Source organism: Citrus sinensis, chromosome 6 (genome assembly GCF_022201045.2).
Source record: "Citrus sinensis cultivar Valencia sweet orange chromosome 6, DVS_A1.0, whole genome shotgun sequence".
NCBI classification, from domain to species: Eukaryota; Viridiplantae; Streptophyta; class Magnoliopsida; order Sapindales; family Rutaceae; genus Citrus; species Citrus sinensis.
This window is the reverse complement of record NC_068561.1, coordinates 13,925,469-13,949,649: the sequence shown is the minus strand read 5'-3', so window position 1 is coordinate 13,949,649 and position 24,181 is coordinate 13,925,469. Positions and strand designations below refer to the sequence as shown.

The 24,181-nt window shown below is 33.5% G+C and overlaps 2 protein-coding genes across 8 annotated transcripts; one reads left to right on the top strand and one right to left on the bottom strand.

The window, feature by feature from the left end:
* The first annotated feature begins 8,728 nt into the window (after positions 1 to 8,728).
* On the top strand, positions 8,729 to 11,416 carry LOC102615916 (probable protein phosphatase 2C 23). Its single transcript, XM_006480752.4, has 4 exons — positions 8,729 to 10,521; positions 10,605 to 10,718; positions 10,882 to 11,146; positions 11,252 to 11,416. Exons 1-4 carry the CDS (start codon positions 8,977 to 8,979, stop codon positions 11,365 to 11,367), a joined length of 2,040 nt encoding a protein of 679 aa, XP_006480815.1. The 5' UTR covers positions 8,729 to 8,976; the 3' UTR covers positions 11,368 to 11,416.
* Positions 11,417 to 13,571: 2,155 nt separating this feature from the next.
* On the bottom strand, positions 13,572 to 19,023 carry LOC102614639 (pectin acetylesterase 5-like). 7 transcript variants are annotated; one of them, XR_003065993.2, is made up of 13 exons: positions 18,689 to 19,023; positions 18,506 to 18,588; positions 18,264 to 18,393; positions 18,059 to 18,138; positions 17,875 to 17,964; positions 17,366 to 17,490; positions 17,015 to 17,075; positions 16,602 to 16,655; positions 16,403 to 16,480; positions 16,191 to 16,296; positions 15,413 to 15,558; positions 14,909 to 15,066; positions 13,572 to 14,171 (listed from the first exon to the last, which is right to left on the bottom strand). XR_003065993.2 is itself a non-coding variant. In XM_006480747.4 (13 exons), the coding sequence occupies exons 1-12, from the start codon at positions 18,894 to 18,896 to the stop codon at positions 14,924 to 14,926; spliced, it is 1,275 nt and encodes a 424-aa protein (XP_006480810.1). In that variant the 5' UTR covers positions 18,897 to 19,021; the 3' UTR covers positions 13,572 to 14,171; positions 14,909 to 14,923. The 7 variants fall into 7 exon arrangements, 5 of the variants coding, with proteins under 5 accessions (XP_006480810.1, XP_006480811.1, XP_006480812.1 ...); XM_006480747.4 differs by having other exon boundaries at positions 14,909 to 15,037; positions 18,689 to 19,021; XR_003065994.2 differs by lacking the exon at positions 13,572 to 14,171 and adding an exon at positions 14,629 to 14,762.
* Positions 19,024 to 24,181: the final 5,158 nt, after the last annotated feature.

Genomic DNA, 24,181 nt, shown 5'->3' with positions numbered 1-24,181 from the left:
ATTCGATTTTATTTGTAATAATTTTGTATTAGACTATTAATTTGTTCATGATAGTTTGTAAAAGAAGTTTGTATCCCTTGCATGTTGTGTTACTTACTAATTTAATGTATGTGACTTTTGTAATAGATATTAATGTAAGATATATTTTGAACTTTACTTTTATTTGAATTTTTTATTTTAATATGATTAACTCAAAATCGAAAACAAAAAAAAAATGTATTAGTTATTCGGGGATCGGGGACCCTCGGGGATCCCCTGTTATTATTCGGGGAGGGGATGATGATTCTCTCAAGTAATTCTGATGGGGACGGGGAGAGGACGGGGACATACGCAAAATATCGGGGATGGGAAAACGGGGAGATCGGTCCCCTCCCCTCCCCTCCCCATTGCCATCCCTACCCACGCACACATAGGCCACAGCCAGTCAGCCACGCCGCGATCTGCTGCCTAGTGCCCATTGCCGCGATCTGCTGCCCACATCCTGCTGCCACGATCTACCCACTTCCTGCTGCCGTGATCTGCTGCCTCGATCTGCCTACTTCTTACTGTCGTGATCTGTTGCCTCGATCTACTGCCGCTTGCCGTGTTCCACCGTCGGCCGATCTGCTACTCCAAGCCTCCAAGCCCAAGGCCGAAGCTTCCAAGTTCCAAGTTCCAACAGGACCAACCCGACCCGAGTTCCTCCCATTCTTACCCGGACCGATTTGAAGCTTTGACTTTCAAGTTTCAATTTCAATCTTTCATGGTATATTATATAGTTATATATGCTTCTTAGTTATTGCTTAATTGGTTATTTATTATGTAATTGATTAATGTTTAATTGTTGTAAATTTGTAATTATGTATTTTTAAATGTTAGTAATAAAATAAAAAATTGATGTATTTATGATTTTGTTATGAATAAATTTTTATTAATTGTTAATAAATAACAAAACTTTTGTTAATGATTAAGATTTATATCAACGTTAATTGATAATTGTTAATAATTGTTAATAACAATTATTAATTTTTTTTAATAAATTAGGAGATTAGGTAGATTAAATATTAAAATTAAATATGATGTTACATATTTTTTCTAATTATAATGTGTTATTGTGTTATGTGATTATGTGCACTTGTGCAATAGCTTTAAACCTTCAACCTTAAAAAATTAATTAATTAAATTAATATTTTATTGTATGTTAATCAATTTGGACTTGAAATCAAAGGGTTTATACTTTATAATAAGAATTAGGACATAGATAGGCAAATAATATCATATTATTATGGGGAATGGGTAATTGGATATTATAAATTAATTAATTAATCATGAATTTCTTGCTTTTGATTTATGGAGTATGAACTATTTGAATTGAAATTACTAATTAGATTATTTTTGAATTAATGATTATTTTATATATTTAGATGCTTGGACACTCAAGATTGAATTCAAAAAGTGACGATGAAGAACAAAGTATACAAATGGAAGGAACTTAAAGAGGAAAGGAAAAGGCAAAGCGGAAAAGACCGCCAATGAAGAAAAGATTGGAAGTATGGAACCATTGCACTTTACTCGAAGATAATCCAAACAAATGTAGGTGCAACTATTGTGGTAAAGAATATTAATGTCATTCAAGGTTTGATGGGATTACAAATATGACAAGGCATCTAAAGGGATGTGATACATACAAGACATTTCGGGAACAACAACGTGGAAGTCAACAAAATTTGACATCTGAGGGCGGTGAAGAAAATGCAAGTAATTTGGTTTTGGGTAAAGGATGAAGTTAAGACACGTGTCGAAGGGCATTAATTAAAATGATTATTATGGGTGAGTTGCTGCTTAGCTTTATAGATAACAAAAGATTCAGGCATTTTCTGCAGTGTAGTTATCCCGCAATTTGTTATGCCATCTCGAAAAACTATTGGTAGAGATGTTATGGAGTTATTTTTGGAGGAAAATGTGATGTTCAAGAGTTTGATTTGCAACAACAAGTAGCGGGTGTCTCTTACAACTGATACATGGACTTATGTTCAAAACATAAGTTATATGGTGATTACAGCTCATTTTATTGATAGTAATTGGTGTTTGAATAGGAGGATTATTAGTTTTAGCGCAGTCGAAGATCATAGAGGAAAGTCGATCGGCAAAAAGATTGTGGCTTGCTTACAGGATTGGGGGATAGAGAGGTTGTTTGCAATAACTACTGATAATGCCACTACAAATGATGTTGCCATTGTTTATGTCACTATGCATTTGCTTGCTTGGAGGAATGATGATGCACTTGTGTTGGCGGGACAATATATGCATGTGCGTTGTTGTGCACATATTTTGAATTTAATTGTTGTTTCAGGGTTGGGTGAATTGCATATTAGTGTTGCCGCTATTCAGAATGTTGTAAAGTACGTGAGATCCTCCACCACGAGGTTGCGGACATTCAAACAATGTGTTCAACAGGTGAATGGTCCAAAGGGAATTGCTGTTTTGGATTGTCCGACCAAGTGGAATTCCACTTATTTAATGTTGATGACTGCGCTGAAATTTCAAGCGGCATGTGATGTAATGGCAAAAGTGGATAAACCTTATGAGGTATATTTTGTTGAGAAATAAAATAATGTTAAAAGGGTGGGCCCACCTGGACCGGAGGATTGGGAAAGTGCTGAGCAAATTGTGAAGTTTTTGAAGGTATTTTATGATGCCACATTATTATTTTCTGCCTCTTTAAATGTGACTTCTAATCTTTGTTATGATATTGATACTATTGGCTTAATTGAGAGTTCATTAACTGCACTATAAGAAAGTGCAGATCCTTGAGTGTGCTCTATGGCTTATAGTATGAGGGAAAAATTTGATAAGTATTGGAAGTCCACAGGAAAGATAAACAAAATGTTGATTATTGCCTCTATTCTTGATCCATGAGCGAAATTGGATTTTGTTAAACATATTTTTGAGATCATTTTTGACAATGATAGTTCGATGGTTGAGCAAATGACCAAAGTAGTAAATGACTTGTTGAATGAGCTTTGTGATGCATATAGTGCATCCTCCTCTAGTTCCACACCATCGATGTATAATGAGAGTGATCTTAGTGGCAGTTATGGTGGTATAAGTTCTTCTCAACGTTTTACAACTGAGGCTAGTTTGGTTGATGTTGAGGGTGGTGAAGGTGATGACATTTTTTCAGTTGCTCGTCCTTTCCTTGGATATGCTAAGAAAGTTTTTGTTTAGAATGAGAGCAAAAGAGTAGCATATGAGGTGGAAAGGTACTTGAAGGACCCAGTTGAAGATCCAAGCAATCTTAAACTTAATGTTTTGCTTTGGTGGAAGGTCAATGGATCGAAGTATCCAATTCTGGAGATAATTGCAAGGGATGTCCTCGTTGTTCCTATTTCCACAGTGGCATCTGAGTCTGCCTTTAGCACCGGGTGTCGTATTATTGATGAGTATATGAGTTCTTTAACCCCGGCTATGGTTGAGGCATTGATATGTATTGAAAATTGGCTGCAATCTAAACTTTTTGCCAATCTCGTCTACAACCTTCAAGAAGACATTAAGGAGCAAATGTTTCATATGGAATTACAAGAAGATAATGTTTTTAATTTTTTTATCATATATTTCTTTTTTTGGATTACTCTAAGAAGTCATTAACTTTAGTTACTTACTAATTTCTTTTTTTTTTTGGATTTTATAGAGTTGATAAGAGCGCAAGCTTCAACAGTGGAAGCAGTGAGCGCTGACATGGGTGTTATGGATGTTTGAAAGGTAACTTTTAATATATACTATTATTCATAATTTGATATTATAAATTTATAAATTTATAATTGTTTTAGTTAGATAAGTTGAAGTTGATAGAATATTATTATTATCTAGTATTATTATTAATTTGATTTGGTGATGAATGCCATAAAATAAGCATGATTGACTTAATTTTTTTTAATATATATAATCAAGTGTGTGTGTGTATCAAAAAATTTGCTAAACATATTATATTTATTTGTAATTATAAATTTATAATGATATAATAGAAATTACAGAGATTGTAACACCCATTTAGCTTAATTAAAGATATGAATTGAATTTATTTATTTGTCTTTGAGTTTGATGTGCAAAAATATGAACCTGGTTTATTTGCTCAATTTTTTATATGAATTGAGTTTATTCATTTGCACCGTGACTTAAAGAAAATAATTATTTTATATTTCTTCAATCCTTCTCTAGGGCGCTTGATTTTGAAGTACAAGAATTTGAATTTAGAACTTGCCGAAGTGCTTGTGTGGAGCGGTGGAGGAACCATGGAAGCTTATTTAATTTTTATGTTCGAACTTTGTGATTTGTTTCCAAACAATTTAATTATGTTTAAATTTTGTGATGGAGACTAATAGTTTATTAACTTTGGATTTTGTAAGTTTGTATTAAACTATTAATTTTGGTTTGGACTTCGTTGCTTGAGCAAATAATAATCCTAATCCCCTCCAAGACAATAGGCAAATTATCATATTCTTGCATTTTAACTTTATTCATTTGATTTAATAGTATTTTCTTTTCTTTTTTTGGTTGAAAATTAGTAAAAAGAATTACAATTAAGAACAATGTTTTAAAACCATCCTAAAAACTACAAAAATAGGAAAAAAAAGAGCTTAAAAGTGCATTAAACGGATTTGACCCGACCCGACCCGAAATGACCCGACCCGATTTTGACCAGAACCTGATTCAACCCGAATTCGGGTCGGTTCGGGTCGGGTCAGTAATTCGGGTTAATTTTTACCCGACCCGAAAAACCCGAAACCCGATCGAGTTGACCCGAACCCGCTTTTGCCCAGCCCTACCCTTGAGAGCATTAATTGAAACACAAAATTTAATAAATCTAAAGTTTTATATATCAACTTTTTTATGCGTAACATCATTCCTCCTTAACTAAGCTAATTATATTAAGAATAATACTAAACTTTTTAATTATTTTTCTAATTTGTATTCAAACCATTTTTATCTGAAGTAAGAGTACATTCATCAATTAGTGGATCAAGTAAATTTTTTATTTTATTTTGTATGTAAGAGAATTTATTATCCATCCAGCAAATAAATAACACCTCAATCTTTTAGATGAAATCATTAATACCCTACTTGGAGTCTTTTGTTACTCAATAGAGCTATGCACTATCAATGATTATGGTATATATATCTGCAGTTATAACCTCCCACTCTCTATTGGAAAACTCTAAATTTTTACTCACACCATCAAGTTTTTATTATTATCTCCAACTTATGATGTTGTGTGATAAAAATTTAAATTTTCAATTGAGAATAACATTCTATGTAACAAATTAGAGGCTTTATTGGATTTCTAAAGACTTTTAATCCTAAACAAAAGACCTCCAGAGCACATTAACTTGTTGATAGTCTCTTATGCTTATTAAGGTAGATGTGATCAGCTAAGAATGAATAAGTTCCCCCTAAAAATAAAAAAGAAAAAGTGGCCAAAAAATCTAGGGACAGCTAATGAAATTAAAATATTCCTTCGGTCACAACTTCTGTTATGCACCCACGTAGAGGTGGGAATCAATTCAAGGATTTAAGGATACTGCAAGACCGACACGCTTCGGTGAGGGCAGAGTCTCCTCTTGGAACTCAGTTGTTATCCTCTCCCACATTTGTGGGAAGAGGAATATTTATCTTCCAATATATTAGTTTGAGGCCTCGCCTCTTTTTTGGGGTAAATTTTCAATCTATACTCGACAGATCTTTGGAACGTATGATAAATTATATTAATTCAAATTTTCAATAGATTTGAAGTTGTAAACATATGGTTATCAGAAAAGACGTTGTAAGCAAATGTAGGCTTATTAGTTTACCCAATCAAATAGAAGATAGACGAGCGGGATCTATAAAAGAAGAAAGTATACAGTACATTAGAGATAATACAGCCAATAATTGAATGTGTGACATATGTAGTTAAATTTAATAATTAAAATTACCACTTGGATGTCAGTTTTTTAAAATAAATGAATACATAACATAATATCATTTGTTGTGATATGGTACACAAGAAACTTCTGATATACTCTAAAATTTCTACGATAGAACTTGAAGAAAAGAAAGAAGAAATATCTAATCCTTTGCATAGCATGGCCGGAACCAGTTCTGGAGGCATTTCAGCCAGGAGTTTAAGTAGATATCAATAATCTCCACAACAAAAGTTTCACCAAATGGGGGACTTATAAAATCATTGCAGAGGCCTATGGCTATTAGAATTAATTAGGCCAATCTAGGACAAAATTATGTATATATATCAGAATCACAGTGCATTTTTTACACTTTAAGATTGATAACAGAGAATATATATTATTATTATTGGGTAGGAATGCCTACGTAAAATTAGATGCAAAAAGATAGGAAAATAACTTAAATTAAAAGGCCGACGAAGTGGACACCTGGCGGCTCTCCATCAAAAGAACATAAGCTACCCTCCCTCATCATCAACAGACTCCTCAGGATTTTGGAAATTTGTTTGGAGAGCAATACATAACATCTTACCCAAATGCTAGGCCTTGATATACTCCATCAGGAGCAATATCTACATTCGCTAGCTACAATAACAAAAAAAAAAATTTGTTAATGGTAATAATATTACTATTCCAAGTTTTCTTAACATACACGAAAAAAAAAAACATAAATTATGTATAAAATAAAAAACTTGTGACTGATAATGAAAAAATTATTTGAGATGTAGTTTCGTCTAAGAGTGAAGATTTGATTTTGAAGAAGATAGATACCCTTCATGCATTGATAAGCTGCAAAGCAGCAAGAAGCTAGGGTTTCGAAATCATCTACAGTGTCTAGTGTTGTAATGGATATTCCCCATGCAGATTTTGATCGTTTGAGAGTCAATTTAAGTACACTTCTAAAAGTTGTAATAAAATCTCTTTTGGGTTCCTTGGTTCAACATGGCCATAATAAAATCTCCCCGAAAAAGGAAATAATTTTTTTTTTAGAATATTATTGATAGTGGTCACTAACATGATGCCATTTCTTTTAAGAAAAATGAATTCAACAAAAAAAAAAAAAGTTTTGGCAATGGCTTGAAGATAGAGATAAAGCAATTTACATGTTTATTATTATTTTTTTGGGAATATACGTGTACAAATACTAGCAAGAAGAATATTTCCAAGGGCGGCACCAATTCACAGTATCGGTTATATAATTGATTTAACCCGTTCAAAATTAGGAACAGGGCACACCAAAATTGTCCGATTATTTCAAAGTTTGAACTTATCAACTAGGGTGGCTATTATTTTTGGCAAACTTTTGAAAAAAGATAAAATTTTATTCCAACAAGAAAAAATAAAACAATAAAAATGAGAGAGAGAGAGAGATTTGATATCGTTTGTGTTGAGTTGGTCGAAGAAAATTCGTACAACCATTAATGAAGATGTGGGATCGCAATAAATCGTGATCAGTTTTATTTCAAAAAAATTGAACAAATGACGATATTACATAAAATAAACCACTTTGTTCTAGAATCGTCAAAAGATATATTTATTTAATTTGAATTTTAGTTGTACGATAGAATCTCATTAATTCTTTTTAAAAATAATGCTACAGTTTATTATCTAAATTTATATAATAAAATTTGAACAAGTATGAAATCATGCCTATATTGTACTGTATTAATTAATCATAAATAAATGTCACGTCACTTAAAAATAAAAAAAAATATTTATAATCACATGTATAATTAGACCTAAGTCTTGTGAGTATGATTAAGTATAGTCTCTTAATTTGAGTTTTTCTGAGTTTTTAAAATTTTACATTATCCATTTTTTAAATAATAATATATGTATGGGCGTACCTAAAAAATTGAATCCGCATGAACAATCTTTTTTTCCAGTATAAAATGCGAAGAAACAGTGATGCCTATATTCTATTTCTGAGTTTTATCTAGAAATCAAGGCTTTATCTTTTAAAAGAAAGGCAACAAAATACTCAAATCATGAAAGGCTAAAATATGATTTTGGATATTTATTTTGTTTTCGTTAAACAATGTGTTTAATAGATTCCTTCGATTGGGCCTTTGTTTAGTGGATTTCATTAACTTGGATATTTGTGCTTGCTTTAAATTTTACAGTCGGGTTAAAAATAATAAATAGATGAGATATTCTTAAAAGGATTTGAATTTAAAATAATAAAATAATAAACCTTATAAGGGCATTTATAATTTCATTTGAACATGATAAAATATATCTTTAGAAAATTTTAAATTATTAACCATTAATTATCACTTGAATTTTTTTACGGAAGAAGCTCAAATTAGAAGCATCTTAAGCATCGGTCTTATCAAGATCGGGATGATTCAATTCGTGTAAGAAAATAAATAAATAAAAACAAAACAAAGAAGTTGCCAAGTGCACGGCAATACTTAGGATTTTCGATGCAGATAGGATAGGAGGCAGCTAAATCACTTAGAAATCCTTAATTTTTAAGTTTTTAAAGGGGCAATAACATTCGGATCCCTAAAGATACAGTTTATTATTATTTTTGTTCAAACTTTAATTTAAGAAATAAATCCCATGATACTTACTAAAATGACCAACTTATCCTTAAAATAAGCTTGAACTCATTAGGTTTTGACTTTTGCGGTGTGCTGATAGTTTAATATCAATTTCCCTCCAAAACCCCCACGCGCTTCTCTATTAAAGAAAAAGGTCAACTCTCCAATAAATAATAAACTAAAAATTTAAATAACATTTCAAAAAAAAGTAAGAAACAAACAAACAAACGAACAAACTCAAAAGTCAACTCCTTCTCTCTCTCTCTGTCGTATTTCTTCACTTCTCCCTCTGAAACACAAGTACATATTAAACACAAAACACATGCTGTGAAATGAAACCACTCTAGTACTTGGCTCCTTGCCAAACCACCCAGAAAAAAAAAAAAAGGAAAGAAAAGAAACACACTTGTTCTTTTTTGTTATTTGTTTCTTCAAATTTTGTAATTTCTGTTATGGGTAACGGAATCGGGAAATTTGGCCACTGCTTCGTAGGTGAAGTAACGAGCCGTCACGAGATCGCCGTCATTATGGGGGACCCGCTGCGGGAGGGTCTGGGCCATTCGTTTTGCTACATCCGGCCCGACCCGCCCCGTCTCTCTGCCTCATCATCGTCCAAAGTCCATACAGAGTATTATCATCATCCCACCACCGCCGCGGCCACCACAACCAACACTGTTGTCCAAACGGCGACGTTTTTCAGCTCAATATCCGGCGCCTCTGTCAGCGCCAACACGTCCACGCAGACTCTATCGACGGCCTTGATCGACTACTCCTGGCCGTACAGCAGCAACAGCGCCACCTTCGAGAGCTCCGATTCCTTCGCTTCTCTCCCTCTCCAGCCGGTCCCACGCCGATCGTTTCAGTCCGGGTCGGGTTCTTCTACCTCCGGTCCGATCGAGCGAGGCTTCTTGTCGGGTCCCATCGAGCGTGGGTACCTATCCGGACCCATTGATCGTGGGTTGTATTCGGGTCCAATCACTGATAAGTTGCAGAGAAACTCATCTCAAAATGGAATAAACAGTAAAAGCAAGTCCAAAAAACAGGGCTTGCTGAAGATTTTCAAGCGGGCGATATCAAAAACAATTTCTCGTGGGATGATGATTAATAATAATAAGTCTTCTCAAGGGGCAAAAGATTTGGAATCCGAGAGAAATAATAATGAGACAGGTAGTGACCGTTTGAGCAGCCGTGCGAGCTTAAACAATGAAAACGGTGTCGTAGTGACTGATGATGATGATGGCGAGTTCTGTTCTATGAAGAGTCAAAATCTGCAATGGGCACAAGGCAAAGCTGGGGAGGATCGGATGCAAATCGTTGTTTCTGAAGAACGTGGGTGGGTTTTTGTTGGGATTTATGATGGGTTTAACGGTCCTGATGCCCCTGATTATTTGATCAACAATTTGTACCCTGCTGTTCATAAAGAGCTCAAAGGGCTTCTTTGGAATGATAAGCTGGAATCGAGTTCATCTGATGAAACCCAGAAAGAGATTTTCCCATTGGACGACGATTCGGAGAGAAAAATGAAAGGTAACAGCAACAAAGGAATTGTAAAGAAATGTGTTGATTTTGCTTGGGATAGGGAAAATTTAGAGCTTGAGAGGAAGTTGAATTGTGAGGGATCGAATGGGGTGAATGATATTCATTCGGATGTGTTGAAGGCGTTATCGCAGGCGTTGAAGAAAACAGAGGACTCGTATTTGGAGGTTGCGGATAAGATGGTAATGGAGAATCCTGAGTTGGCTTTGATGGGTTCCTGCGTTTTGGTGATGTTGATGAAAGGTGAGGATGTGTATTTGATGAATGTTGGGGACAGCAGGGCGGTTTTAGGTTGGAAATTTGAGCCCAATATCGGGTTAGGGAAGGCGGGGAGGGATTTGAAACGAATCAACGAGGAAACTATGCATGATCACGAGGCGCTTGATGGTGATGACTTGGATAGATTCAATAACTTGACATCACTTCAGCTCACTACGGATCACAGCACTCATGAGGAAGAGGTGATATGCTTTACCGGATACTCTATTTGAGTCGTTTTTCATGTTATTGTTTGATATGAACTAATAGGCCTCTTGGATTGCAGGAAGTTAGGAGAATTAAGAACGAACATCCAGATGATGATTCTGCTGTAATGAATGACAGAGTTAAAGGTTACTTGAAGGTCACTCGAGCTTTCGGCGCTGGATTTCTCAAACAGGTAATTTAACATTTTAAGCTCATTATCTTGTAGGCATAATCTAAACAACCCTGCAAGCTATACTACTAAGTTAGGTGTGCCTAATTATTCAAAGTTCCATTTAGCTTCCTCTGTTATGATGATCCCTAAGTCCTCGTTTTTTTTTTTTAATATAATTTTGTAGCCAAAATGGAATGATGCTTTGCTAGAGATGTTCAGAATCAATTACATTGGCACCTCGCCATACATCACTTGCAATCCTTCAGTCTATCATCACAGACTCAATCCAAGGGACAAGTTTTTGATCTTGTCCTCGGATGGACTCTATCAGTACTTCACCAGTGAAGAAGCTGTCTCCGAAGTTGAATCCTTCCTTGCTGCATTCCCCGAAGGAGATCCAGCACAGCATCTCATCGAAGAAGTACTATTTCGCGCAGCTAAGAAAGCTGGTAAGACCATTTTTAACAGTTGAAAACATAGCTAAACAAGCTTATCCATTCTAATCTACGCCTAAGCTAGTTCACTAATCTTGAATTTTGGTTACAAAATTGCAGGAATGGACTTCCATGAATTGCTTGATATCCCACAAGGAGATCGCCGGATATACCATGATGATGTCTCTGTGATTATCATTTCACTTGAGGGAAGAATCTGGCGTTCATCGGTGTAAATACAAAACACTATTAAAAAATATTAATCCATATACAGGTTTATAAATACTTTCTCCCCTTTGTTTTTTTTCCATCATGTTCATAATATACCAATTAGGCTCACGAAAACGCTTATCGAGCACGTTTTAACTGTTGTGCTTCAACTTAATTCTTAAACTTAAATTAAAAGTTACAATACTTCAATTTCAAATGAATTTCATTTTTTTTACATTAATTTTATGATCTTACTTTGTGTAAAAAAAAAGAACAAGAGTTGAAAACATGCAAACTTATGTAATATGCAAATTTTGAAATGAGGCTCTCAACGGTGCACAATTGTTTGGAGAGAGGAATGACGTCAGTGTATACATAAATTTGTTACCAAATCTAGTAAAACTACAAAAACTCTCAACTGCTTCAGTTTTTTGTTTCGTGTATTTCATCATGACCCATGACTTTCGGTTATTATCATCGGCGCGATCACTTGTTGTCATAATAAAAAAAAAAAAGAATTCAGCTTAAAAATCATTATCTAATTGAATTATTTTCTTAATTAATCAAGTGGGTTCTCCACTAAACATGGCTTACGCGCATTAAACACGTCCTTACATGATATTAGGTATGATTAAATTAAAACGTCTTTTAAAAAATTATCTTCTAGAAACATGAATTTGAGTTCGATCAAACTAGTTCATCAATTAAAAAGTATATGTAAGATTTGCAGTTGGAAATGAAAGTGATAGTCAAAACTCTACCACCATTTAACTGTTATATATAATTCTGGTTTACCAATAACAAACCATTTTGTTTTGTAAAGACTCATGGGCTGGGACTTTCTGTGGTATTAGAAAATTCAAAACTTTTTTATTCACAATCACAACTACAACTGGATGGAAAAATAAAAAAAATAAAAAATAAAAAAAGAGAGAATAACACTTTTATCCCTCTTAGAATTTGGTTTATCAATTGGGTCCTCAACTAATTTTTAATACCATATTTGAGGTTTTATTTATAATATTTTTTTATATATTCCCCGAAAAGTGTTAAAGTTATACAAACAAACATGCATTATTTTAAAATTTTACGCGACAACTACACTCAATTTGCGCACTAATGCCCTACACGATTGGTTGTGCTCGATTAGTGGCAAGGCCGAGTCACATTGGGCCAATTAAGGACAGATTGTAGACGCCCCTTATATTGAAACATCTTTCCCATTGTTCCCTGTAATTTTAAGATTTTCCACACTATCCTTTATTAATTATAAACATTTCCAAATTACTCCTTGTGAACGTTGTGACGTATTTTGCTAGTGAAATTATACAAAGTTTTTAAATTGCCATTCCTAGGCCAAAGTCTTGGCTTCATCCCTACTTGAGGGTGTTCTAGTAATTGCATACCATTTTGAGCTTTATTTTATAATTATAACCTAATTTCAGACTTCATGTTTCTAAAATTTCAATTAAGCACTCAATTTTGAGCTTAATTCTGTATTCCCGTACTCTGAGAGTTGAGAGCGTACTTTTGTTATAAATTGCTCTATCAAAATCATCTCGTCTATCTTTATCTACAAATTTGAATGTTATACTTTATTTTTATTGTTACCGTTTCCTAAACAGATATATTTAAACTATTGTTTTTTCTGATTTTTCTAAGTTGTTTATATTTTGATTATTGTAAATATTTTTTTTTCATAAGAAGGAAAAACTCTTTGATAAGGTAAAGAGTTTTTTTTTTTTAGCGCTTAAGTAGCAATTAAAACCACCTCTCATGCAAGCGAGTTTAAATCATAAACTTCTCATTTTAAGTCAAATATTTATTGAAAATGCTTTTTTTATAAAAAAAAAATCAAAACGAATAATTAAAAAAAAAGTTAAAAAGGGAAATTATCATTTGTATAACCCTATAGTTGCTCTGTTATCAAAAATATTACAACACTTTGAGGGTATATCAATCGTCCACCCTAAGTTGACAAAATGTATCTACCTTCCACTAAATTGTTACTTGCCGTTTAAATAAGATGATGTCAAGGGGTAATTTAGTCTTTTTATATGATACAAGTAATAATTTAAAAGTATACAAATGATAATTTTCTTTTACTACTTTAATTTATGTTTCAAAGGTAAAATCATTAATTCACTATAATTTCGTTAACTTTCAAACGGCAGCTAACGGTTTGATGATCGACAGATAGTTTTTGTCAATTTAATGTAGACGATTGATATACTCTTAAAATATTATAGTATTTTTGATAATATAGCAACTATAAAATATACAATTAATAATTAAAAAAAAAAAACTTTGAAAGCCCTTCCAAAATAAAATTGTTGGAGGCTTATGGCCAGGACGAGATAAGCGGCATGCAGTGTTCGGTAAACCCATATTAATTTCATGACAGCTGACAGTGGTTTAGGTCTCCAGCATCTCGTGACATGTCAACTAATTTGAATTAATATGGAAAAATAGAATAAGTAAAACCCATTTGAATTTTGGAGCTTGTCACCATCATATCTGTATCTAAAGGGTCCTCTTAAAGAAACCCAAAAAATCTCATCAGTGAATTGGGAGGTTTGAGGACTTCAAAGCAAATTCTACTGGGCCAGTGCTTCCATTTTCATGGGATTGTTAATTGTTTGATTTGAACTTCAAGATTTGACTTTGATTGGTAACACATCAGTTAATATTTCTTTTTCAAAATTCCAGTCTAATGCCAGTTTTGAATGTGAGAGGAGCGACCAATTCACCATTTATAAAGTCATTGTCCTACCTTGGAGAGAAGTTACATCGACAACCGGTTTTACTTGCTCTTAAAGTCAACTTAATCCTTCAATAAAAAAATTAACACAAAGTCAATATCATCGTCTTCTTTCAGCCAAAGACATAGAGAAAGCGGGGGGTAAAAATGGACAAAGATATTCAAATCCTCTCATATAATCTGAGCTTTAATTTGAATAAATACACGTTAGTGATTGATTATTAACAACATTTAACATTACAAAGAATAGTATCTTGACCATACACCCTAATGAAATCTGGCCTATCTCTTCATGAATTCACTATTTTTTAATTGCCTGCCTTAATTTTTAAAATTTCAAGTTATCTCTTTTTTATTCAAAAGATGAGGGATAAATGAGATACATTGATGATTTTTTTAAAAAAATTTTTTAGGAAAAAAAGAGAGCAGATTGAGGTTTTCAAAAGTAAAAAGGGGTTATTTGAAGATAGTCAATTCACGAGAGACCAAACTAAAATTAAACCAAAGAAAAAAAGAAAAAAAAAAGTGAAACTGAAATCAACATGGAGAATTAAATTTATCATACATAGAGTATACAGAGCATTTCATGAATTTTCTTTGTTTAGTTAAATATGGATCCCAACTGCTGGAGCAGTAGATTAAAGAACTTTTACCTCCTACCTGTTACAGGATGTAAACTACAAGCATTATTTTAAATGCCGTTTTCAGAATCCAGTATCCCGTTTTGGAGGTAGAGGAAATTCAACCAAGGTATCGTGAGAAATCAAAAGTTGTGGAATCAGAATAGCTCATAGTAGAAATCGTACCAGTAATGAGCTTTATCAATGTCGTGTAAAATCCATGTTATAACAAGTGGGATTGCATGGATAAGGGCAGTCGATTAGCTTCACTGCTCCACGGTTGAAGTACCAATCACCAACTGACTCTGCAATGGTCTGATCCAAGAGCCGTCAGTGCAATGAAACTGTTTAGAAAGATGACTTGAATCCAAACGAAAAGCAAATATCAACAACAAGCTTCAATTTGCACAAGCAGTCAAACTTAACCTACTTAGACGCATACCACCAGACATACTATTCTAATCTATATGCTATTCAACCATAGCATGAAATTTTAGGAGAGCACACTGAACTAGACTATGAAGTCCAAAAAATGACAAGCCTGGAAGGAAACCTTAAATATCATGACATTGCACTCCAGAGGTATCCCACGTGATCTTATGAGACAGTGACGATGAGAAAAAGTGAAAGTTCTGTGGCTAAATAAGCACGTGATATAGCACAGATAAAATGATTAAAATATTTTTGTACCTTGGAGTTGATTCTTGGGGAACTGGGTGAATGCCATGTCTCAGCCATCCAAGTCTGACAATGAATATAGCACGAATTTACAAACATCCCCGCTTCGTTCTTTTGCTGGAATTCACTTAGAGCGTTTAGCAGAGAATTACGGAAACCTGTTCGGATAAGCACTCAAGTCAAACAGGCCACAACATCAAAACAGTATAAAATGTAAATGATAAAATCAAAACCAACACTACATCTCCCACCACCTACCTAAACAGTCACTGCACGGATGCGTGAGCCCCATAAATCCAAATGGGTATGGGGCAACAGGGTCTATATGAGAAGAGGGTTAAGCCAATTTGTTTTCAGTCCGCACGACTTCCCATGAGAGAGAAAAAGAGAGAGAGAGAGAGAGAGAGAGCATCTAGACTTTAACCAGAAACTTGACTTAACCAGGAACAAAGTCAGGTTTCTATGTAAGCTTCTTTATGGGCTTAACCATTCAGGTGACTCAACTTTAGCAAATTCTAGCAGCAAAAAACTCAAAATAATGACTCCTATCATTCCCACTGACCAAATTTTCTGGTGGTATAATATAAAGGCCACCGTCCACCATGCATCCTTAACCAGATGATTAGACGACTGGCCCATTTTCAATCACGATATCATTGAAATAGTAGTTCTTAACTGATGGCATCAAAAACTTGAAAGCTAGTCTTTGCAAAACATATGCTCATCTTAAGGAATTTATTGAACTTGCAGGCAAATAAAACTCTCTAACAAAATAAAAAGCAACAACTACCTTTTAGTATTTCCAACTGGTTAGGATTACAGCTATGAATGTTCAGTCTACATGTTTGCCAGTAGCCCTGAGGATCTGATACATCTGGTACCAAGATGTTACGTATCTAAATATTCTCTAATTAGTTATTAATCTTGGAAAATAAATCATGCAGGAAAAAATTAACAATAATATGATCAATAGATGTAAGATGTTCTTTAAGGACAAGTTACCTGCCAAAAATCATAAGCTGGGTTAACAATGAACACTGGGGTCCTTATGTTTTTGATAAATTCTCGAGGAAAGAGACACTGCAATGCAATTCAGTATTAACAGTAGTCACTGAATCGCAATTAAGCAGCAAAAATGTAATATCTCAAATTTGCTCTGTGATGACCTAAAGAAGGATAAGACAAGAAAAATAAAGCATACACTAGAATTTCCCATTCTTGAAAGACAATTCTTGTCCAAACTTTTTGCCACACCCTGAAAGAACAAGTAAGCAAGAAATGTCAATAACTTAAGAATTGTTTTTCTGTTTTTTAACCGCTATTGCTGCACAACTGTATAGCTTGTAGCTATAACACTAAGCAATACAGACGTAAGCCATCAATTATTTTGTAATTAAATAGTCCTCCAGACTGATTAAAGTGTCGTACGTCACATATCAAAATAGATTAAGGTAGTTGATCAATCAAACAGTAAGTTAAAATCCTTTTGCATTCCCCTTCCTCCTTTTTGGCCAGGGTCCAAGTAACCATGCAGGTAACCACTTCTAAATAAAATAGATTAACATGAAGATAGAGAGAAATATATAGTCTGGCATGGTTTAAACTAAGCAGAACCTGAAGGTGGAAAACGTCATCATAGAAAGATCTCATGGTACGATTTCCTTGAACATCAGACCTGAAAGTGAGGAACCATGCTGCGCTTAATATTGTCCATAGTTGTACTGAAGGCATAAAGGCTAGACTAGCAAACATGATATGGGTATTGCTGCCCCAACAGTAATTTATATGGCACAACAAAAGTCACTAAACAGTAATAAACATTTCTGCAGTGAAATCAGGTCTCACTAGAAATATCTGATCAAAATGTCTAAAATACAATACTCTGAAATGGGTAAGTAGATCTTATAAAATATACTAGCTCAAGTAATTGGTGCAAAAGATGTTGATATGTCTGCAGAAACGTACTCATCAAGGAAAAAACTTGCATCAGCAAGACATTTGACAGTTGCATGCTGTGGCAGACGCTCACGAAAGTCATCACAATGTATAACAGCAGCAAGTCCTCCAGCAGAGCATCCTGTAAGAAATGCCTGCAACAAATTAACTAATGAAATGTACAACTCTGTCACAAGAATCGGAAAATGACTAGCAGATCAACATTCATGTACTTCAATAGAAAAACAATATTTCTCCCAAGGTTCATAGACTCATAAGATTTAGCTCCTCGTTACTCATATTGCAGCCATTATATCCTAATGATCTGAAATTTTATAAATGCTGATGCAATCAGTAAACTCAGGATGAGAGTCAATAGGCAAGTGAGAAGAAACAATAAACAATTAATTTTACCTCCACCATTAGTTGTTGAAGCCAAACTGTCAAAAAGATTACTTTTGTCTCGAAGTTCTCAGTTTTAAGATAACATTTCACAATATCTTGAAGAAGTCGAATTGTATTAATGAACAAGAATATACCTGTTTCGCATTGGACATTCCAACTGATAAGAGTTCATCCATAAGTGCTTCCCAGATGAGCTGGCCTCTAAAGAAAAGATTTGTTCCATTCTATGGCACAAATAGTAACCCACAGTTCTAATGATAAAAGGATCACAAAATTGCTCACTACAAATAGCTTTCCAAGACCAAATAACCAACTTACCTTGAACTCACTTTCAGGACGACCAGCAAAAGATGCACCATCACAATAATGTATCTTAACTTTGTTCCAGCTGAAGAAATCTGAAGAATGTACAAACACGTTCATTCCGATACATTTATACTAATTACATATTTCTGAATATTCGATTTCGCACGAGGAGGGCATCATAAAATATCAAAAAGATAGAGACTGTTAGAAAATTTACCAGGATTTTGAGATGGGTCAGAGCTTAAAATTCCCGAAAAGCTAACTTGTCGTTCCATAAAGTTTGAGGATCCTAACGCTGTCGTTTTACGGGTTGAACATGATTCTATTGTATTGCACCAACCTCCACCCTAAATTTCCATTAAAACAAATAACTAAAAAAAAACTACCCAAAAATTAATAATAAATAAACCCCGCCAAAAAAAAAAGAAAAAGAGAGAGAGATAAAAAGTGATGAAGAACCTCAATGTGAAGAAGCCAATTGTTAGAGCCAGATCCAAATCCTTTCTGAAAATGGTAGCCAGGTAAGCTCCCATCTAAACAAACTGCAATGAATACATTAAAAAAAAAAATTTAAATGGGCATTGGAAAATTTTTAAATTGGAAGAATCAAAATGAATTTTTTCAGTTAGAAGATTTTGTTACGGGCGCCTCTATCTTTGGCGTTGTGGAGCAAAGTCAAGTCAACGAGATCGCTGGCGGGGAGATTAACGGAAGAGGCTGCTCCATCGGTAGAACTGGAATCGAAGAAGAAAGTGAGAACGAAGATGATGATTGTGAATCCGACGGCTGCGATTGCCCAGTCGGCCCATTTTGTCCACCTAAGCAAAGCGCGAAGCCTTTGATTTGCCATTCAAACTGCTATGAATTCGCCGGATCGCTTCTGTAAGTTAGCCACTGATGGGCCAGTGCCACCAAGGTACCAGGCTAGCAAGCAAACTTGAAAGGCACCTTTTGTAAATTGTAAAACAATCAATTATGAATCTAATTATTTGTAATAACTAGAAGTATTTATGTTCCATTTACTGTAGTGAGACTATTTATTTTTGGAGTAAGAAGTGGAATTCTACTCCATGAGAGAGGTGGAGGTGCCTCTTTTTTTTATTTTTACAATTCTTTTATTAAATTTAATTATATTAAATTTAATAAAATAAAATAAATAATATCATATTTATTTAAATAATATTATTATATTATTTATAAATTACATTTATTAAAAATAATAATATTAAACTTATCTAAATATAATATTATTACATTTAGTTAAAAATAATAATTTATACTGATTTTAAGTTAAAATTATTTAAAAATAATAATATTATATTCATAGAGAATTAATAATATTTTTATATACTATCTTTATTTGAAAATATAATATTATTAATATTTATTTAATATTAATAATTAATAATAATAAATAGTTTAATCTAGTAAAATATTAATTTTGTACTATATTAATAATAATAATAATATTTCATTTGTGTTGCTCATGTTAATAATTTTTAATTTACATAATTAAAATTAAAATTAAAATTAAAAATATGATTTACATAATTAAGAATATTAATAATTATTATTAATTTACAAATATGATAAAATAAATATTTTATTTTTTAAATATATTTTTTTATTAATTTTATAATTAAAAACGACAATTTTTTAAATAAGAGTAAAACTATACTTTGAAACCATTCACTCTCAATATAAGACAAACTAAACACATAAATTAAATTTTAATTTTGATTCCATACTCTCATTTCAGTATAAGTAAACAACATATTCCCACTCTCACTCTACACTCTCAATCCTAAAATTCTCACTGCAATTCAAAATATAAAAACTACCTTAATTAATTCACTGGATCTAATTAATTGTTTTTTTTTTCTTTCCTTGGTGGATATTGAGGGGTCAATAATTGAATCTGAATTTGAAAAAATTGAATCATATAATAAATGAGCCAATTCAAAATTTTAAGGTTATTTTTATAATTAACTGAGAATAAAAAGAAAAATGAGAATATTGTTATTATTTGATATTGTTATTATTTTGTTTATTAATTATTAGTATTACGATGTATAAATATAATTGTAGAAAAATTAATTTAACCAAAACCAAATACATTAATTTACTAATTCTATTAAACAAATCAAAACAATATTCGTTTCATAAATGAGTCAAATTTTAACTCAATTCAATCAAGATTTGACACGAATTCAATTTGTCATCCAATGTGCAAAATTAAATAATCTAATTAAACTTGATAGTAGATCACTTATCCCTCAGTTAAATGACCAAATTAACTTTGCAATATTATAAACTTTGCTTTCCTCCCAAGGGTATGTCAATAGTAATTTCAAAAGGCCCAGGATCTATTTGATACAAATAGATAAACTATAAATTAGAGACCCGGATGTTATTATCTTATCCCAACGAAAAAGCAAAGCCATTCATGATCAGCAATAGCATGCCTTAAAATAAAAAATTCGACCAAGCAACCAATGGGATGCACCCTGTCATCCCATGTGAAAGAAGCCAAGAAGGTGCACGGGCCAACAACATCAATGATTATTGATTCATTTCTTTCGGACAGCACATCACTGAACTGAATTATAATGTTTGGCCCCAAACATTATACGTCATGTGAAACTGCCAATTAATATGAATGCTAGAGCTACATATGTGCTAATCCAATTTCTTGATTGGCGATTTCTCAATCAACAATTTCACCAACTAATGCTTCAATATTATTTCCTGTAATTTTTTTTTCAAGCGCAAGTTATTCCAAAATACATTTATTTACGTATCTTTCACAAATCAAGTAGTCAACCAACATCTCCATCTCATAAACGCCATAAGCAGCATCCAGGACTCCAAGTAAAGATGTCGTAAAAGTTGTAACATTAACACTAAATATTAGTTAGTGAACTTGCATCAGTTGCATGCTGTCATGTGTCACATCAAAATAAACCTCTACGTGATGAGGCTGGAGAGCCATGTAAGATAAAAAGGGTGACAAAATCAAATTCTAAGTATGAAGGATGGGGTCTAGACGTGTGACATGGGCATGCAGGACGTGAAAGTCATGCATACAAGGGAGTAGGAATCGGAGCAATATTCATAGTTATCGACTTAAAGTAGACGTTGCAGTATTCATAACTTGTTTAGTTGTTGCATATAAATTATCTTGTGCTACTTGTTTTGTTGAACGGGTTAATAGCTAGGTAGTTGCATTTATTTTGTATTCTGTTATTTGCTTAGTGGACGTATTATAAGCCTCTATTTTCGGCTGTATATCAGAGTAGTGGGCTGTGATTAAATGTATAAATACGCTCTCAAGTTCAATAATAAGTCAGTCAGCAAATTATCTAAAATTATCTTGTGGTTTATTCTCACCCAAAGAGAATCATACGCATTATATAAGTGTAGTTCTGACTGGGACCTATCAATTGGTATCAGAGCTGCGTTATTTTGTTTAAATCCTTCATTGTTCTCATGGCAACTAACAAAGAAAGGATTGAGATTTTAGAAGTCGGGCTTAGCGGACTTCAAAATGGAATGCAACAAATGGAGTTAGTGTTAATGATAAATTGCATCGGCTCGAAGAGACCATCAATCGCATGTCTGAGGCTTTATTTTCAAACAAAGAAGGGTCCAGGCACAATGTCAACAATCACGCTAGCCATTCTTACAAGGAGGAAGTAGATGGAAGTTGGATGATTTTCTCATAAAAAATGGCTAAGTTAGAATTTCCAAGATATGCTAGTGATAATCCTACAGAGTGTTTTAGTAAAGTTTTCCAATTCTTTGAATACCAGGGAACCATGGAGGCACAAAAGGTCGCATTGGCATCATTCCATCTTGAAGGTGAAGCCAACCAATGGTTGTAATGGCTGCACAATGCCTATAAAGAGGAGGGAAGAACGGTGACATGGAGAGATTTTGAAGAAGAATTGTGGGCACGTCTCGGACCTATCGATTGTGAAAATTTTGATGAAGCTCTGTCCAAGGTGAGACAGGTAGGCACCTTATGTGATTATCAACGAGAGTTTGAGAGATTGGGCAATTGAGTTCATGACTGGACACAAAAAGCTTTAGTTGGAACTTTCATGAGAGGTCTTAATCCCAAGATATCTGATGGCATTAGGATGTTCAAGCCAAAGACTTTGAAAGAAGCAATTAGTTTGGCACGTATGCAAGAAGACCAAGTCCAACACAAGTTTTCTCAGCCACTCCCAATTAGTGGAACACCATCGACATTGCCTGTCCCTACACAGTCTCCATCAACCTCTAATGTCAAACGCTTGATGTGGGATGAGATGCAAAGACGTCGTGCCCAAGGACTTTGTTTTAACTGCCCTGAGAAGTTTAGTGTAGGTCACAAATGTATGGGCCCTCAAATACTGTTGCTTGAAGGAAGTATTGATGCGAGAGATATTATGTATGAAGAAACTGAAATTACTGCGGAGGTTACCCCAACAGACCGTGCCAAACCAAAAAATTCATTTCATTCCTTATCGAATCATAGAGGAACCAATGAATCTATTTAAAAATATGGACCTTGAGGACAAGAGTCCACTTCGAGGGGAGGGTATTGATGAGGCTGGAGAGCCATGTAAGATAACAAGGGTGACAAAACCAAATTCCAAGTATCAAGGATGGGGTCTAGACGTGTGACATGGGCATGCAGGACGTGAAAGTCATGCATGCAAGGGAGTAGGAACCGGAGCAATATTCATAGTTATCGACTTAAAGTAGACGTTGGAGTATTCATAGCTTGTTTAGTTGTTGCATTTAAATTATCTTGTGCTACTTGTTTTGCTGAACGGGTTAATAGCTAGGTAGTTGCATTTATTTTGTATTCTGTTATTTGCTTAGTGGACGTATTATAAGCCTCTATTTTCGGCTGTATATCATAGTAGTGGGCTGTGATTAAGTGTATAAATATGTTCTCGAGTTCAATAATAAGTCAGTCAGCAAATTATCTAAAATTATCTTATGGTTTATTCTCACCCAAAGAGAATCATACGCATTGTATAAGTGTAGTTCTGACTGGGACCTATCACTACACCATTTTTTTTTATAAGAAAGTAAATTTTTTATTAATTCAACGAAGTGAATAAAAGAATAATTTTGATGGGAAATTCTTTACGCAAACAAAAGATTCAGTTTTCTATAGAGCTATCTTAGCTAAGAAATGGACACGAGCATTAAAAGATTTAGGTACATACTTAACTTCAAAACACCTGAAATCCTTACATACTTAGCTTCAAAGCACCTGAAATCCTTCTTTAGAGCTTGGATTTTCGAAGTAATCCAATAGATATCTGTTATATTGCCTTCTTTGTTGTTAACTTAATCTGCTGCCACTTGAGAATCAGTTTCCAAAATTATTGATTGCAAACTTGCTTCCTTTGCAATTTGAATGCTCTACTCAACTGCTTCTGCTTCCGCTTCCACATATATAAGATACATCTCCCTAAAACTTGGAGATTTTTATGGCTCCTACTATGCACTTTCCTATGAAATCTCTAAATTATGAGAGTGATGAATAAAGTGAGAGTGAGAAAATGGATTAAACAATTAATTTCTCCTCTAGCAATATAGTTGTTGAAGTGAGACCCATGAAAAAGGTAATCTAGTGTCATTTTCAGGTTATGAAACAAAATGATATTTAAAATAAGTAATGAGAAATTTCATAAAACTATCGAGAAAGTATCTATTTTTAGGGTGGCAATCTGGATCAAGATTCATTTATTCGATTCAATTTGATGTGAATTAAATGGGTTTATGATTGAAAGAATCGATTCATTTAATAAATAGGTAAATTCGATTCGATTCGCTAATTAAACAAATCGAATTTGGATTTGAGGACATTAATTCTTTTAGGATTTATTTAATAAATAGGTCATAAAATAATCAAATATGATCCATTCATTTAAGATTCATTTAATTAAATTAGTTATTTATCCTTAAACTTATTGTTTTTTTAAAAATAAATTTGAAGGCTAGTATACTAATTTACAAATACAATAATACAAAGTATATAAATGAAACAAAAGTTAGGACATAGTTGGCCCTAATTTTTGTTCTTCATTGTTTCCAATTCCACTCTTTCTTTCCCTTCTCTCAACCCTCTCG